The following is a 13,530-nucleotide window of genomic DNA, read 5'->3' as shown; positions in this document are numbered from 1 at the left end:
CGGTTTATACCCTTGGCTACATCATCCATTTGATCCCGGCATACTAGTGGGGTGGAGGAGGGATTGTCGCGGTTTGTACTTATTTTTCTTTGATGTTTACTTTGACCCTATCCTTTGTGATGCATATACTAAGTACTTCATGAAAAAAACAAGGGATTTCTGGTTTTATTTTAAAAGTATATCCCCTCGGCATAATGTCTTCACACTTGATTTCTTCCTATACTACCTCTTTACCTATGATGATAACCATGTTAATTTTGAATTATTATTATGTAGAGGTAGAAATTTTGGTGGCTGATTTTCATATTGGAATGATAATGATATGTGGGTGAGGTGGACCTTAAGATCAATAGTGGCACCATACTTGATAAGGTCCTTTGTAGAGGTAATGAAACAAATGTATCTTAAGGTTTCTAATCCAAAGGTAGTCTTACCTTTTGGGTATAGTAAAGCCATTAAGACCATTGTAGTTTCCTTATCTCTTGATATTTGGCAAATCCATTTCATTTGTGTCATTCATGCTAAGACCATGTCACACACAAAGGACCCGAGGATATATTTCAAATGTGAACAACCTTGGCTTGATGATATATGTGATAGTATCAGATTGTGTTCCTTACTCCTTGATGTCTATATTGGCCTTGTCTTTTGTAATGATCATACTAAATGTTTCATTGTCAAAACAAAGGATTGTTGGTTGTATATCAAAAGTGTACCCCCTTGGCGTGCTTATATCAATTGTTACACTAACCCTAACCCTCCTATCATGAGGGATGTGTGCTTGTTTTCCCTCTCTTTGGTTTTACAAGGTTTGAATTTGAGGTCAAATTCCTTTCAAGATGGGGAGGATGATACAAGCATAAAGAGCACAAGGATTACAAGATCTTATCAAAGGTTCACGCTTCGTATTGTCAAAGGTTCAAGCCTCGGATTTGCAAGTGATTGAAAACCTTTTGGAATCATTACAAAGCCTTGTTCAAGTTGAAGATTGGGGAAAGGGTCCTTACATTCCAAGGCCACCTATACTTGGGATCATTAAGGGCAACATTGTCTTTTGATGGCTCTCTTTTACACTCTAAAGGAGCACCCTTCATTAAGGTTATTTTAGTTTTTGTTTGTAATAAGTATAAATAGACCATTTAGCTTCTATTTTTATTAGACTTTGATGAATTGATTGAGTATTACTCAAGTTGTATTTTTCTTTCCTTAGTGTAGGTCTTGGAAAAGCCATCTTAGCGCAGGTCTTGGAAAAGACATCAAAACTAGGGATTAATACATTTGATGGATTTCACTTGTGTTGATGAATTGGCAAGAAAGGCGTGATTGAGGAGTTTGAATTCCTTTGGTCCACCTAAGGGTGTGCTGCTATCTCTCATTGGTGTTGTGTGTCTTGATATTTGATACACACCTTGGTGCTATTCATTGGTGTGAGTGTATATCTCACTACTATCCCTTTACTTTTATGTATTTTATCTTCATCTCCCTTTCTTCTAGTTACTGGTTTTTTTTCTTTAGGCCTTAATTTCGTTTTAGTAGTTGATTCTTGTATCAATCCCCTACCCCCACCCCACTCCACCCCTACCATCCCCCTTCCAAAAACAATATATACATTTTATTAAAGAATTCAAACTTTTCTCTTACCCCCTACCCTTCCCTCCTTACCAGCCCCCTCTCCCATCCTTTCCCCCTTACCCGGACCCCCAGCTCCTACTAACCCCCTCCCCCCCACCCCAAATTTTTAATTTTTTTTTAACCAAAAAAATTTAAAATTTTTTCTTACCCCACCCCTACTATCTATTCTGACACCCCCACTCACCCGCCTACCAACCCCCTTCCCAAAAGAAGGATTTACTTTTTTTTAATTTATTTTTTTAAAAAAAATTCTAAAGTGTATTTTTACACTTTAACTAAACACTAGAATGTATTTTTTGAAAAATATTTTTTCATTCACCAATCAAATACTAGAAAATATTTTTCAAAAAATACTTTTCATCCGCCAACCAAACATAGAAAAACAAGTAAGAAATCTACTTGTTTTCCAGAAAAACATTTTCCTTCATACCAAACACACCCTTAAAGGAAAATATTTTCTATTGTCTTGCTACCTTATATTGTGAAAATTACTTTCATCCAAATTGAAAAAAGAAATTACAATACAAGTGACTTTTTAAGCCTTTTTATTTGTTTCAAAATAAGTGTTCTTTTTACATAATCAAGAATGGATTAATTTTATTTTTAAAAACTTAACCTTATTACATACAATAACATACCCAGTATAATCTCACAAGTGAAATTTAGAAAGGTTCAAAGTGTACACAGGTTTTACCATTACCTCAGAAAGATAGAGAAATTTTTTCTAAAAGACCCTCGACTCAAGTGTAACAAACGAGGGTACAAAGACGAGAAGCACGTTAAAGATATATAATATGGCAACACGGGACAGTGCATAATCACTCACAAAATAGTGCGATAATCAAAATACAACAAATGACAACAAAGACAGATATCTACGGCTAAATCCTACTTTACCATACTATGGCTATTGCACAACAACACTTCTACCCACTAATCATCTACTCTAAAGCGCAACCTCTATATCCCCTTATCTAACGTTACGTCCTTGGTAATTTAAATATGTGTCATATCTTGTCTAATTACCTCTCCCCAATACTTTTTTTGCCTAACTCTACCCCTCTTCGTACCCACTATATTCGACCCCTTGCACCTCCTCATTAGGACGTTTGAAGCTCGCCACATCACATGTCCAAACAATCTCAATCTCACTTTCCTCATCTTGTGCACCATAGAGGTTACTCCCACCTTATCTCGAATGCTTCAATATTTCTAATTTTATCACATCTAATATACCCATATCTCCATCTCAACATTCTTATTTTTAGGACATGCATCGAGAGTTTTTGACCGACAACACTTAGCGAATACATATTACTGAAAAAATCTTTTAAACTGTTTCAGTTTTCTGTTGAAGTACGTATCTTTCTTTTTTTCTAGAAGTTAGTCTTTTATTTAGAGGTGTATTAAAGCCTAAAGGTCAAAAGGATTTATTATGGACGAGAGATTGAAAGCATCACTTTGTTTAAACAAACACATATTACCTTATGGACGAGAGAAAGCATCACTCTGTTTAAACAAACATATACATAATACACCTTGTTTTGACCTCTTTGAGAAATAAGATATTAGCAAATCAAAAAATTTTAGTTGATGAATTTTGAATTATAATTTTTATCTACTTATGACAGTTATATAAATTATTTATACATATTAAATATTTTTTAAAATAAATTAAAATTAAAATTATTGCATTCTGCTAATTATTATGGTGTCCCCACATTGCATCTTACAACTTTATACTATGCAACTACTACATACTAAAAATAATGCAAGTAATAAATATTATAATTATTAAGATAATATACTTTTGTTCGAGTTATGATTTCCTCTCAAACCAAACGCGACCACATTTAAGACGTGAGAGTTGAGAGATGAGTCAATTATATTTCCAGAAAGCCGTCTTTGTTGCTCTCTCCACTTTAATTTATTTATTGGATTTTAATTTAATATAAAATTTTATAAAAATATTTTATTTTTATAATTTTAAATTAAAAACAAATTAAATATATCAAAATAATTCTTTACTCTTATGTCTTTTGATCCTACGTAGAGAGATGAAACTCAAAATTATTAAATTACTAAAAAAAGGCATTTTTAAAAAAAATAATTTAGAAGTAAAGTTAGACAAATAATTTCAATGGTCTTCACCAAAAAAAAAAATTTAAATGGTGAGAGCTCAGTACAAAATACAAACAACAACAACATGTGTAATTACATAAAATAACTAAAAAGGATAAAATATATACAAATCGTATAACAATTTAAGTTAAAAGATTATTTTTAATAGAAACTCGACAACTACAAAATAAATAAAATAAAAGAATAGAGGCACGTCATGTACTCGATTTAATCCAACCACTGATTGCCGTCTCCAAAGTTCCGAAGCTGTTCCTCACTGTTTGCTTTTCTATAGGTATTGAGACCACATGTGCGGTGTGCCTACTCCCCCTCTCTCTTTTCATTTTGATCCCTCATTTTACTTCTTTCTCTTCACATCCCATTCATATAGTTTGTCGTCTTGGACAAAAGTAATTCTATACGCTTTCACTGCGGTCTTGGTTGATTCTTAATTTTTATTTTTTTGTTTTAAACATCTAATAGTTTCGTCAGTTCATTATTTTGAATTATTTAAATTCACATAGAATATAAAGGTATTTTTTTTAATTCTTAAATTTTGAACACGAAATATAAAAATAAAGATGAATTTTAAAGTGAGGTCAATAATTATGTTATAAATTTCGATGGTTTCTAGTCTCCCTTTGTTATTGTGATGTGACCATTGAAGAGGCAAACAATGTAGTTCATCCATGGAGACGGTGAAAAATTCATCTCTCTTTAAATGTCTTGTGAAATAACAAATACATACAATTGGATTTGAATAAGTAGATGCTTGTTGTGTCGATGAAGAAATGAACAACTGCCATAAAAATTGTGGTTGTTATTATACATTTGATTACGTCTCTGAATTATATTTTTTATAGCGAATTTTATATTTTTATCTTTTGCATTGTTCAATACTTTGCGTTTGATTACGTGATAGTCATGACTTATGTTCGATTTTATCGGTGAATAAATTTATTAGTTTAGAAGGAAAAAGAGATTATTTTCATCACTTTAATATCAATTAGGAATAGGATACTTTGGTAATCAAGTTAGTTCTATTAATGTAGAAAATAATTCTATCATAAATTAAAAAATAACTATCGAGCTTTCAAAAAAGTAAGGAGTATTTATAATCGTAATTTCATAAGTGGAATATGAGGAGGATAAGAGGTATACAGACCTTTATCATATCCACCATACTATGCCCACACATACATCGGAGCATCTATATTTTTACTACATTCATCTTCTGAACGTGAACATTCTTGTTTGGCCAACACTCAGTTTAATATAATAATGCTAATCAAACGGTACAACCACTGTGTAAGAGTTTCCTCTAAGCATTAAGGACATATTCTTATTGCATAATGCCCAGTGGTGAGCCTCCATTTAAGAAATAAATCAATATGATCATTAAAGGAATAAAATTATCCATCGACTCAAATTCTTTAGATCGTTATATATTAAGTACATATTATCTTTCATATCTATGGAACGCTAAAACCTATACTATGATTTGGAAAAAAAAAAAAACTAATTGTATAATTAAAGTAAAAATTACAAGATTCCTTCTTTCTTTCACTATTATAGTCTTTATTAGACTATAAAGTATTTTCTTCAGTAAAATTCTATCAATATCATACTTTTTAACCCTCTCAAATTCTAAGTAAACACGAAATACTATATCCATCAATCTGTCGTTTTATTTATACTTACTCTTTTACAAACCAAAAAAACAAAGAAGCCGCAACAACAAATTTGCATACAAAAAAAGAGATTTATTTAGGCAACAAATTGACAAATATATACATTAGGGGTGCAAACGCAAAACACGTACAACCAACTTGGCAGGCCCTGCTCTCCCTCTCCACTTCTCTTCTATCTATCTACCTTCCTATTTCCTTCTCAAAGTTTTCTTCGTCAGCTCATCAAATACATCCCCCTTTCACCTTCCCAAAAATAATCAAATAATCAAATCTTGAAAACCCAAATTAAATTCTCTATCTTTTTGCTCTTTATCTGACTGTATACAGCAGTATACACCTAGAATATACAAGATTTCACTCTTTTCTTGACTCATTTAGTTGAAGTGAAAATGCCTGCTTGGTGGGGGAAAAAGTCCACCAAGAATAAAGAAAGGGACAAGTATGTAAAACCCAAAAGTTTTGATGAGTTACTTTGTAGAAATTCACCAAGAACTAGTAAGGATTTTGCTGGTGGTGGTGGTTCTGGTTCTGGATTCTCTGGGTTTGATTCAGGTTCTTCTTTGGAAAAGACTCATCCCTTACCCATGCCATCTGTTTCTTCAATTGGAAATGATCATGGGTCAGTTTCAGTTTCAAGTACTAGTTCATCTGGGTCATCTGATGGTGCTGCTGCTGCTGCTGGGAATACTGATCAAGTGCAGTTGGATACTTTTAGGTTGGTTGGTTGGTGTTTCTTGATTTATTGATTGAAAAGTTTGTTTCTTTGTTGGATTTGATGTTTGGGATTGTTTTTTTTTTTTTTTTTTGTGAATTAGTGAGGTTTTGTTGTGGTTGTTGGTGTTAGTTGACTTTGGATTGACCTCTTGTTAAAATTATTTCTTTTGTTGATTGGATTGGATTGTGATCCATAAATTGAATGGTATTGATTAGCGAGAGAGACTGTATTGGTGAAGCTATTGTACCTTGATAAAAGGGGCTTTCTTGGGTGAAAAAGTTGTTATTTGATACCTGTTGCTAATGGGAGGTGGCTAGTATCATGTGGGATTAGTCGAGGTGTGTGGTGTTTGGTAGTTGTTGCTGGTGGGAGGTGTCAGGCACCGAGGTGTGTGGTAGCTATTGCTGGTAGGAGGTGGCAGGTGTCTCATGGAATTAGTCGAGGTGTGTGGTACCTTTTGTTGCTGGTGGGAGGTGTGGCAGGTATCCGTGGAATTAGTCGAGGTGTGTGCAAGTTGGCGTTATCAAAAAAGAACAAAAAAATTTCAAACTTTTTTGATCAGTCAGAGGATCTTTCAATTCGCATATATTCTTGTTTCTCCAGGTTGCTCTTGGTGGATTATGCATATTGAATCAAAAATCTGGTTAATGAGTCTGCGAATCATTCTGCCCTCTTTTTATTGTTGTTTTTACTTCCTATTTTTTGTGTATCCCAAATGCTAAACCTGAGAGACTTATGTCAATTTCTTGATTTGCACTTTGCTCCTATGGTTCTGTGTACTCTAGTTCAATTACTGATCTTTCAGGAGGCTCATTTAGGAAAGTCACAGCAGATTCTTTATACGTGGTATAATTGCATGGTACATAGTGTTACCTTCCTTCTTTTCACGGAATACACAAGCTGCATGGAGCTACAAGTATTTCTTTTCAATTTAATCTGCCCATTTTACTATCCTAATTGTGGGGATACTTCGGTTGTTGCCAGAGGACTTGGAGATAATAGATTGAGCCCATTGTCACGAAGCCCGGTTCGTTCCCGAGGGACAACTACCATGTCGTCACCTTTACATCCTCGGTTTTCGAGTATGAATCTGGACTCTCCAACGGGCAAGTTGGATGATGTGAGGAGTGAGTGTCATCAGCTGCCCCTTCCACCTGGTTCTCCACCCAGTCCTTCTGCTTTGCCAAACCCAAGACCTTGTGTTGTGGCTGAAGGTCCAACCATTAATATGTCAAAATGGAAGAAAGGCAGGCTCCTAGGAAGAGGCACGTTTGGTCATGTTTATCTTGGATTCAACAGGTTTGTAAGCATTCCTTTTTTTTTTTTTTCAATCAATGACTTTTGAGTATCAACTAGGTTCAAGAACCTCATGGCTTTGGTATAGGTCATCTTATGCACGTTTTGAATTGGTGTTATGGAAGACTGTGTAGCTAATTGTTCCTGGTGCACATAGTCTTGTACTGATTAACTGGTATTTTTCATTATGAACAGGGAGAACGGACAAATGTGTGCTATAAAAGAAGTCAAGGTAGTTTCAGATGATCAGACATCCAAAGAGTGTCTTAAGCAACTGAACCAGGTCTCTTTTATTTTATTTTAATACTAATTTTCATTTAAGAAAGTCCTTTCTCAAAAAAAAAAAGAAAAAATTCTTTCTCAAAAATTTTCATTTAAGAAAGTGATCAGGTCTCGTTATTTACTCTCAGTATATTCCTGTTCATCATTTTAATATCCTTTCCTTTCAAAATACATGATGAATTTTAATCTGTAATCTTTGGTCTTTCATTTGATATCTCCCCTTTTCAAGTTTGCATTTGATACCTGACTGATTTTATCTTATCTGCAGGAAATCATTTTACTCAGTAACTTGACACATCCAAATATTGTTCGATATCATGGAAGTGAACTGGTATGAGTGAATGCTTTAGTCGGATGTGCATAATTATGTTATTATCGTTATGATATTTACACAACTTAGGAAAATATGTTAAATTATTGATCATATTAATTTGTATTTGTTCTTCTGTAATGCCGTTGTGCTGTTGAACTGGAATATGATCTTCCTATTTAGTTCATAACCGTCTTACTTTAATTATTCCTCAGGATGAAGAAACTCTATCAGTTTACTTGGAATACGTTTCTGGGGGTTCTATACATAAACTGCTGCAAGAATATGGACCTTTTAGGGAGCCAGTTATACAAAACTACACCAGACAGATCCTTTCCGGCCTTTCTTTTTTACATGCTAGGAATACAGTTCACAGGTGTGTGTCTTTATGATTTGAGTAATTGGGACTCAGCTATTCTGCAGACACTGCCAGATTCAAATGCCAATTATTTCCTTCAGGGACATAAAGGGAGCCAATATACTGGTAGATCCTAATGGTGAAATCAAGCTTGCTGATTTTGGCATGGCAAAACATGTAAGTAGCAGCAGAATCGTTAACGTTATTTCTTTACCACTTTTTAACTGAAAGGTGTCATAGACCTAATTCCAAAACCTTGCTTTTGACTTCATTTGCTCACAAGAATAGCGGGTATCTGATTGACCGTTGTTGGTTATACTTGCCAAGAACATGGAAAAAGTCTAAACTTGTCATTTTTACTTTTTGTTTATGGATTATATATTAGTTATTTGGATGAGTGAATTTAGCCTTTCATGTAGAACCAGAAGATGTAGTAGCCTAGTAAAAGATAAAAGTTTTTTCGTTTCTGTTTTTTATTTTTTGGTTTTCTTAAAATGCTACTAAAAGAATAAATGTGTAAATTCTTTAGAACAGTTTCTTTTCCAGCTATTGATCCATGCATTAACAGTTATTTTACCTTGGAGCAGATAACTTCGTGCTCCTCAGTGCTCTCTTTCAAAGGGAGTCCATATTGGATGGCTCCTGAGGTATGTCTCCCTCCGTTATATGCATACCCTCTTGTTAGTGTCCGACATTTTTAACGAATACTTATCATTATTCCATTTCTGTGATATTATCAGGTGGTGATGAATACAAGTGGCTACGGCCTTGCAGTAGATATTTGGAGTTTGGGATGTACAATTCTTGAAATGGCAACTTCAAAGCCACCTTGGAGCCAGTATGAAGGGGTAAGATGTTGGAATATTTGATAAATGGATTTACCGTGATCATCTCTTCTGATGCCATTATCAGAGAATTCAAAGCTAAGTGTTTTTGATTGCTCTCTATGCAACAGGTTGCCGCCATATTTAAAATTGGAAACAGCAAAGACTTTCCTGAAATTCCAGAACACCTTTCTAATGATGCCAAAAATTTTATACGATTATGCTTGCAGCGGGAGCCGTTAGCACGACCTACAGCTTCTCAACTACTAGAGCACCCTTTTGTTAAAAACCAAACTACAACAAAAGTTGCTCATGTTGGTGTAACCAAGGAAACATATCCTCGTTCCTTTGATGGAAGCCGGACACCGGTACAATTTTTGAGATTTTTCATTTGTCTATTGGAGTCTTTACTTCTTTGACAAAACTATAATGAATGATCTTGGAAAAAGTAAAATTACTCTCTGAACAAACTAGAAATCGCTGAGTTTGAAATTTGAGTAAACTTCAAGAAGGGAACTTGAAAAAGAGCAATAGATGGGAAGTGCTCAAGTGTAAGTTATCCTTACTACAGAGATGGGGCAGCTTTTTTTCAATCGTCTGCCACTAGGGACCTACCAATTCGTATAAATAACCGCGAAATTTGATTAAATGGTGATTAGGAGTTCATAAAACTATAACAATTGCTTTCTGATTTCTTGTCATTTTTGCTAATCAGTACTTGCAATTTGATCTTAATAAAGCTGCATATTCGTGTCCATCCCAAATGCCCAAGTAAAGTAAGATCCATCTGGTAAAAATCCAAAGTGGGCTTTACAAAGGAAGGGCCGAGCCAATTTTGTGTGATACCTTCCATTAGTTTAATCTAGAGAATGCAGCTCTCTGATGTTATGACTAACATCTTCAAACCCCCCCCCCCCCCCCCCCCCCCCCAACCCCCCGGATTCATATAGCTGACTCTTAACTTGTTTGGGACTGAGGTATAGTTGGTGTTATCGTAGTTAAATAGTCAAGGCGGACTTGCTCAGTGAATTTTGTAAATTAAGCTAGATCATGATTAACAATTAATAACTTGTAGGAGTTAGCATATAAATATATCTGAGTAGAAGATATCAGCTGGGCCTTAACTGGGTAACTGTATGCCTTTTTCACAACCTTTCTCTACTTCGAAGTTCGAACCCTATCACATTAACCGCCAAAATTCGAATCCTTACCCTACCCTGATAAGGAGAACCATATGCAATAACAAAACCAACATACCTAGTGTAATCCCACTAGTGGGGTCTGGGAGTATTTACAACCTTTACCCAAATAATTATGTCTTAAAATTAGTATGGGCTAATTGACGGTTTATCCAATCAATCTAGCTCCTCTACCTTTGGACCGTGTGCTCTAGTTTTGTGTTTCATTCTTCAGCGTTAAACCAACTACCAGCCTAATCACTATTGGGTTACCATGCTGTACCTTACTTGACGCTGGTAGGCCATTTTCTTTAACAGTTCACGGCTTGTCTCGTCACTTGCTGAACCTACTATTGCCAACCAAATATTTTCAGAAGTTGTAGCAACAGTTCACAAAGTAGTTGTTAGCAACATTTTATGCAAGGGAATTTGCTTTAGTTAATAGAATCACTCGACAACACGTGGTTTTATTTGCTTGACTGGACATGGACAAACACGAAAATGTGCAAATTAGCTGATTGAACCAAATACTGATCTGAATTGAACCAAATACTGATCTGAACCTTTGCCAGATCAAATCCAGCATCAGCAAAAATATTTAAAACAACTTTTATGAATAGCAGGAATTGAGCGGGTAGAAAATCTTAGAAACAATACTTGGGTAGTTCATCCATCCATGTTATAGCACCACGAATGGCGTGGAGGCTCTTGGAACTTAGATTTTTGAAACTGATCATGTATGCTTTCCATTTGCATTTAGGTGGTTTGGTATATATCCCTCTAAATGTCTCTATTCAATTTGCTTTTTTACAGCCAGTGTTGGAGCTGCATTCTGGTGGAAGGAATATTTCTCCCCCTGAAGGAAACTATGCATCCCATCCGGTGATTGCAGTCTCTAGACCATTGATCTGTGCAAGGTGATAACCGTTTGCATCTTTATGCATCTACTTTTTAGTCTGTTTTCTAATTATGCTGGAGGACAGATGTATCTAACTCTTCTTTTTCTTGATGTCCACAGGGAAAATGTAAAAGCCATAACATCATTACCAGTATCCCCTACTTCTAGCCCATTAAGACAGTATGAACCTGCCCGTAAGAGCTGTTATCTTTCTCCTCCTCATCCATCTTATGCCATCGGGGGGCAGAGTGGATACGATGCTAATGATTACTCAATGTTTCAAGCAAGGCCTAGCACAAGAACCACACTTGAGCCATGGCTTGAAATCCCTCAATTTAGAGCTCAGACACCATCTAGATCCCTCAAAACACGACCTATTCTTTAGTTCCGTGTGATGTGTGAGGTGAAAGTTTTCTTACATTGCACCACTCGTGGTCTCATTGTGGGAAGAATTGCAGAAACTATGTCCCCTTGTAAGCGATCCGTTTCAGTGTGATGGGTGCATTATCATCAAAGAAATTTTGGGTGACCGTTGCATGATAGAGGGGGTTGACCAGGGTTTGGTTGCATGATGGAGGGTTGCATTTTCTTGAATATGAGATGTGTAAAATGTACTTCATTATCAATGTAAATGCAAGATGGCCACTTGATTAAATATAAATCGTATCGTTCAAGATCACCACGGTACTGGTCCTTCTTATAGTAGACTCAGCTATGAATATTCACTAAGAAATGGATACCGGGCTTTTCTTGCATTATGTGTTGGATTGAAGGGAACTGAAAGAAAGGAATATAATGAACAGGAGAAAAAGAGCTGTCTGTTGTTAATAACCATTTCCTTTTTTTGGCATGGGGAAGTGAAGGATAAAATGAAGATGTGTTCTCTTTTAATTTTCTGGTTTCTCACCCGTTGTGTTGGTACTCGCATTGGAGCCTCTGTAAATATGGATATGAGCCAGGCAAGGCTCATCAAGGAGGAAACATTTTCTATGGGGATCTTTTTTTAATACCTAAAACTCCTCTTTTTTTTTTAGTTAAAGATGAAGAAATTCCATCTATTCAATCACTTAAAAAAAGTTTTGTTTCAAGAATTAGTTCTTCCCATTAAAGTACGAAACACTCTTTATCTCTCTAGACTAAAAGTGGGAGAGAGCAGGATAAGGTTGTTGGGGGCGAGGAGGGGTTGACTCTTGATCTTTTAACCACTTTTTCTCTCTAATTTTGTTCCTAAATTTGAAACTATTTCTAGATGAACCATGGATTTACTAGGAACACACAAGTCAAAAGTCTTTAACATACTAGTAGAAAATAAAAGTCCCACAAAGTTAAACCATTTTAAACTTTAACATTGTATTCAACAGAATATCCTTCTCACTTGAGGGTGGGAATTGAAATGCTAAGGACAATCAATATTTCTTTTGAAGGGACAGAGAGTGTAAAACAAAAAGATGACAGTCGACTACTAATAGAACGCTCGATCCCCTTTTGATTCCCCTCAAACCCAGTTCACTTCATCAGTTGAGAAAGTATGAGAGGGCTCCTTCAAGCCCTTTGATTTGTTCATAACAATTCTTTCGACGAATCATTCATAACAATTCTTTCGACGAATCATACTCTGAAAGGAGGTTTCCTCCCAATAGATGTCAGAGGGAGCAAGACGTGATTGCTCACCAAGACGTTCATCGTTTACAACATATACATAAAAATATTTTTTTTATGCTTGTATCCCAAGAACCAGAATAAATATAACCATTACAAATAGCCAAACAAGAAATACCGTTAGCATGTTTGACCTATTAGAAGAAAGGGAGGTACAAAACAAAGGACAAGTCAAAAGCACATTACAAATATAGCTTAGGACAGCAATTGATAATACCATTTCATTCAAAGGTCGACCACAAGTTGCAAGTGACCACTCCTTCGAATCCACAGCACAAGATCCAAACATTAAACGTTCGGGAAACACATCTTTGAAAAATGAGAGATCAGTGGGTCGAAGCTTTCTTTCCTACATGTGCAATTGATGAATCCCAACTTGTTTCTTCCAAGTATGACAATTCTCATCGATTCAATCCACACAATAGTTTTTAGATCTCGCTAATTGAATAAAAATCAACATAACTCCATACATATTTGATGCATTCAGATACAATTGATGATTATGACTCAATTCCTTGGGCAATTCATTATCTATCATCACCACCACTATTACTCATATTAGCTTT

At 35.3% G+C, this 13,530-nt stretch overlaps 1 protein-coding gene across 1 annotated transcript; it reads left to right on the top strand.

The window, feature by feature from the left end:
- The first annotated feature begins 5,480 nt into the window (after positions 1-5,480).
- On the top strand, positions 5,481-11,984 carry LOC107850668 (mitogen-activated protein kinase kinase kinase 3). The gene is made up of 11 exons (XM_016695360.2): positions 5,481-6,159; positions 7,144-7,458; positions 7,651-7,738; positions 8,006-8,068; positions 8,263-8,423; positions 8,507-8,582; positions 8,993-9,052; positions 9,146-9,253; positions 9,361-9,597; positions 11,221-11,324; positions 11,426-11,984. Exons 1-11 carry the CDS (start codon positions 5,834-5,836, stop codon positions 11,688-11,690), a joined length of 1,803 nt encoding a protein of 600 aa, XP_016550846.1. The 5' UTR covers positions 5,481-5,833; the 3' UTR covers positions 11,691-11,984.
- Positions 11,985-13,530: the final 1,546 nt, after the last annotated feature.

This window comes from Capsicum annuum, chromosome 12, assembly GCF_002878395.1.
Source record: "Capsicum annuum cultivar UCD-10X-F1 chromosome 12, UCD10Xv1.1, whole genome shotgun sequence".
Classification (NCBI taxonomy): Eukaryota; Viridiplantae; Streptophyta; class Magnoliopsida; order Solanales; family Solanaceae; genus Capsicum; species Capsicum annuum.
This window is presented reverse-complemented; position numbering and strand designations above follow the sequence as displayed.

Bases quoted from the DNA above. Each gene is read 5' to 3' on its own strand.
- LOC107850668 (XM_016695360.2), top strand. From the start codon at position 5,834: ATGCCTGCTTGGTGGGGGAAAAAGTCCACCAAGAATAAAGAAAGGGAC. The intron at 7,459-7,650 runs GTTTGTAAGCAT...CATTATGAACAG, and splicing joins GTTTATCTTGGATTCAACAG to GGAGAACGGACAAATGTGTG. The intron at 11,325-11,425 runs GTGATAACCGTT...TGATGTCCACAG, and splicing joins AGACCATTGATCTGTGCAAG to GGAAAATGTAAAAGCCATAA.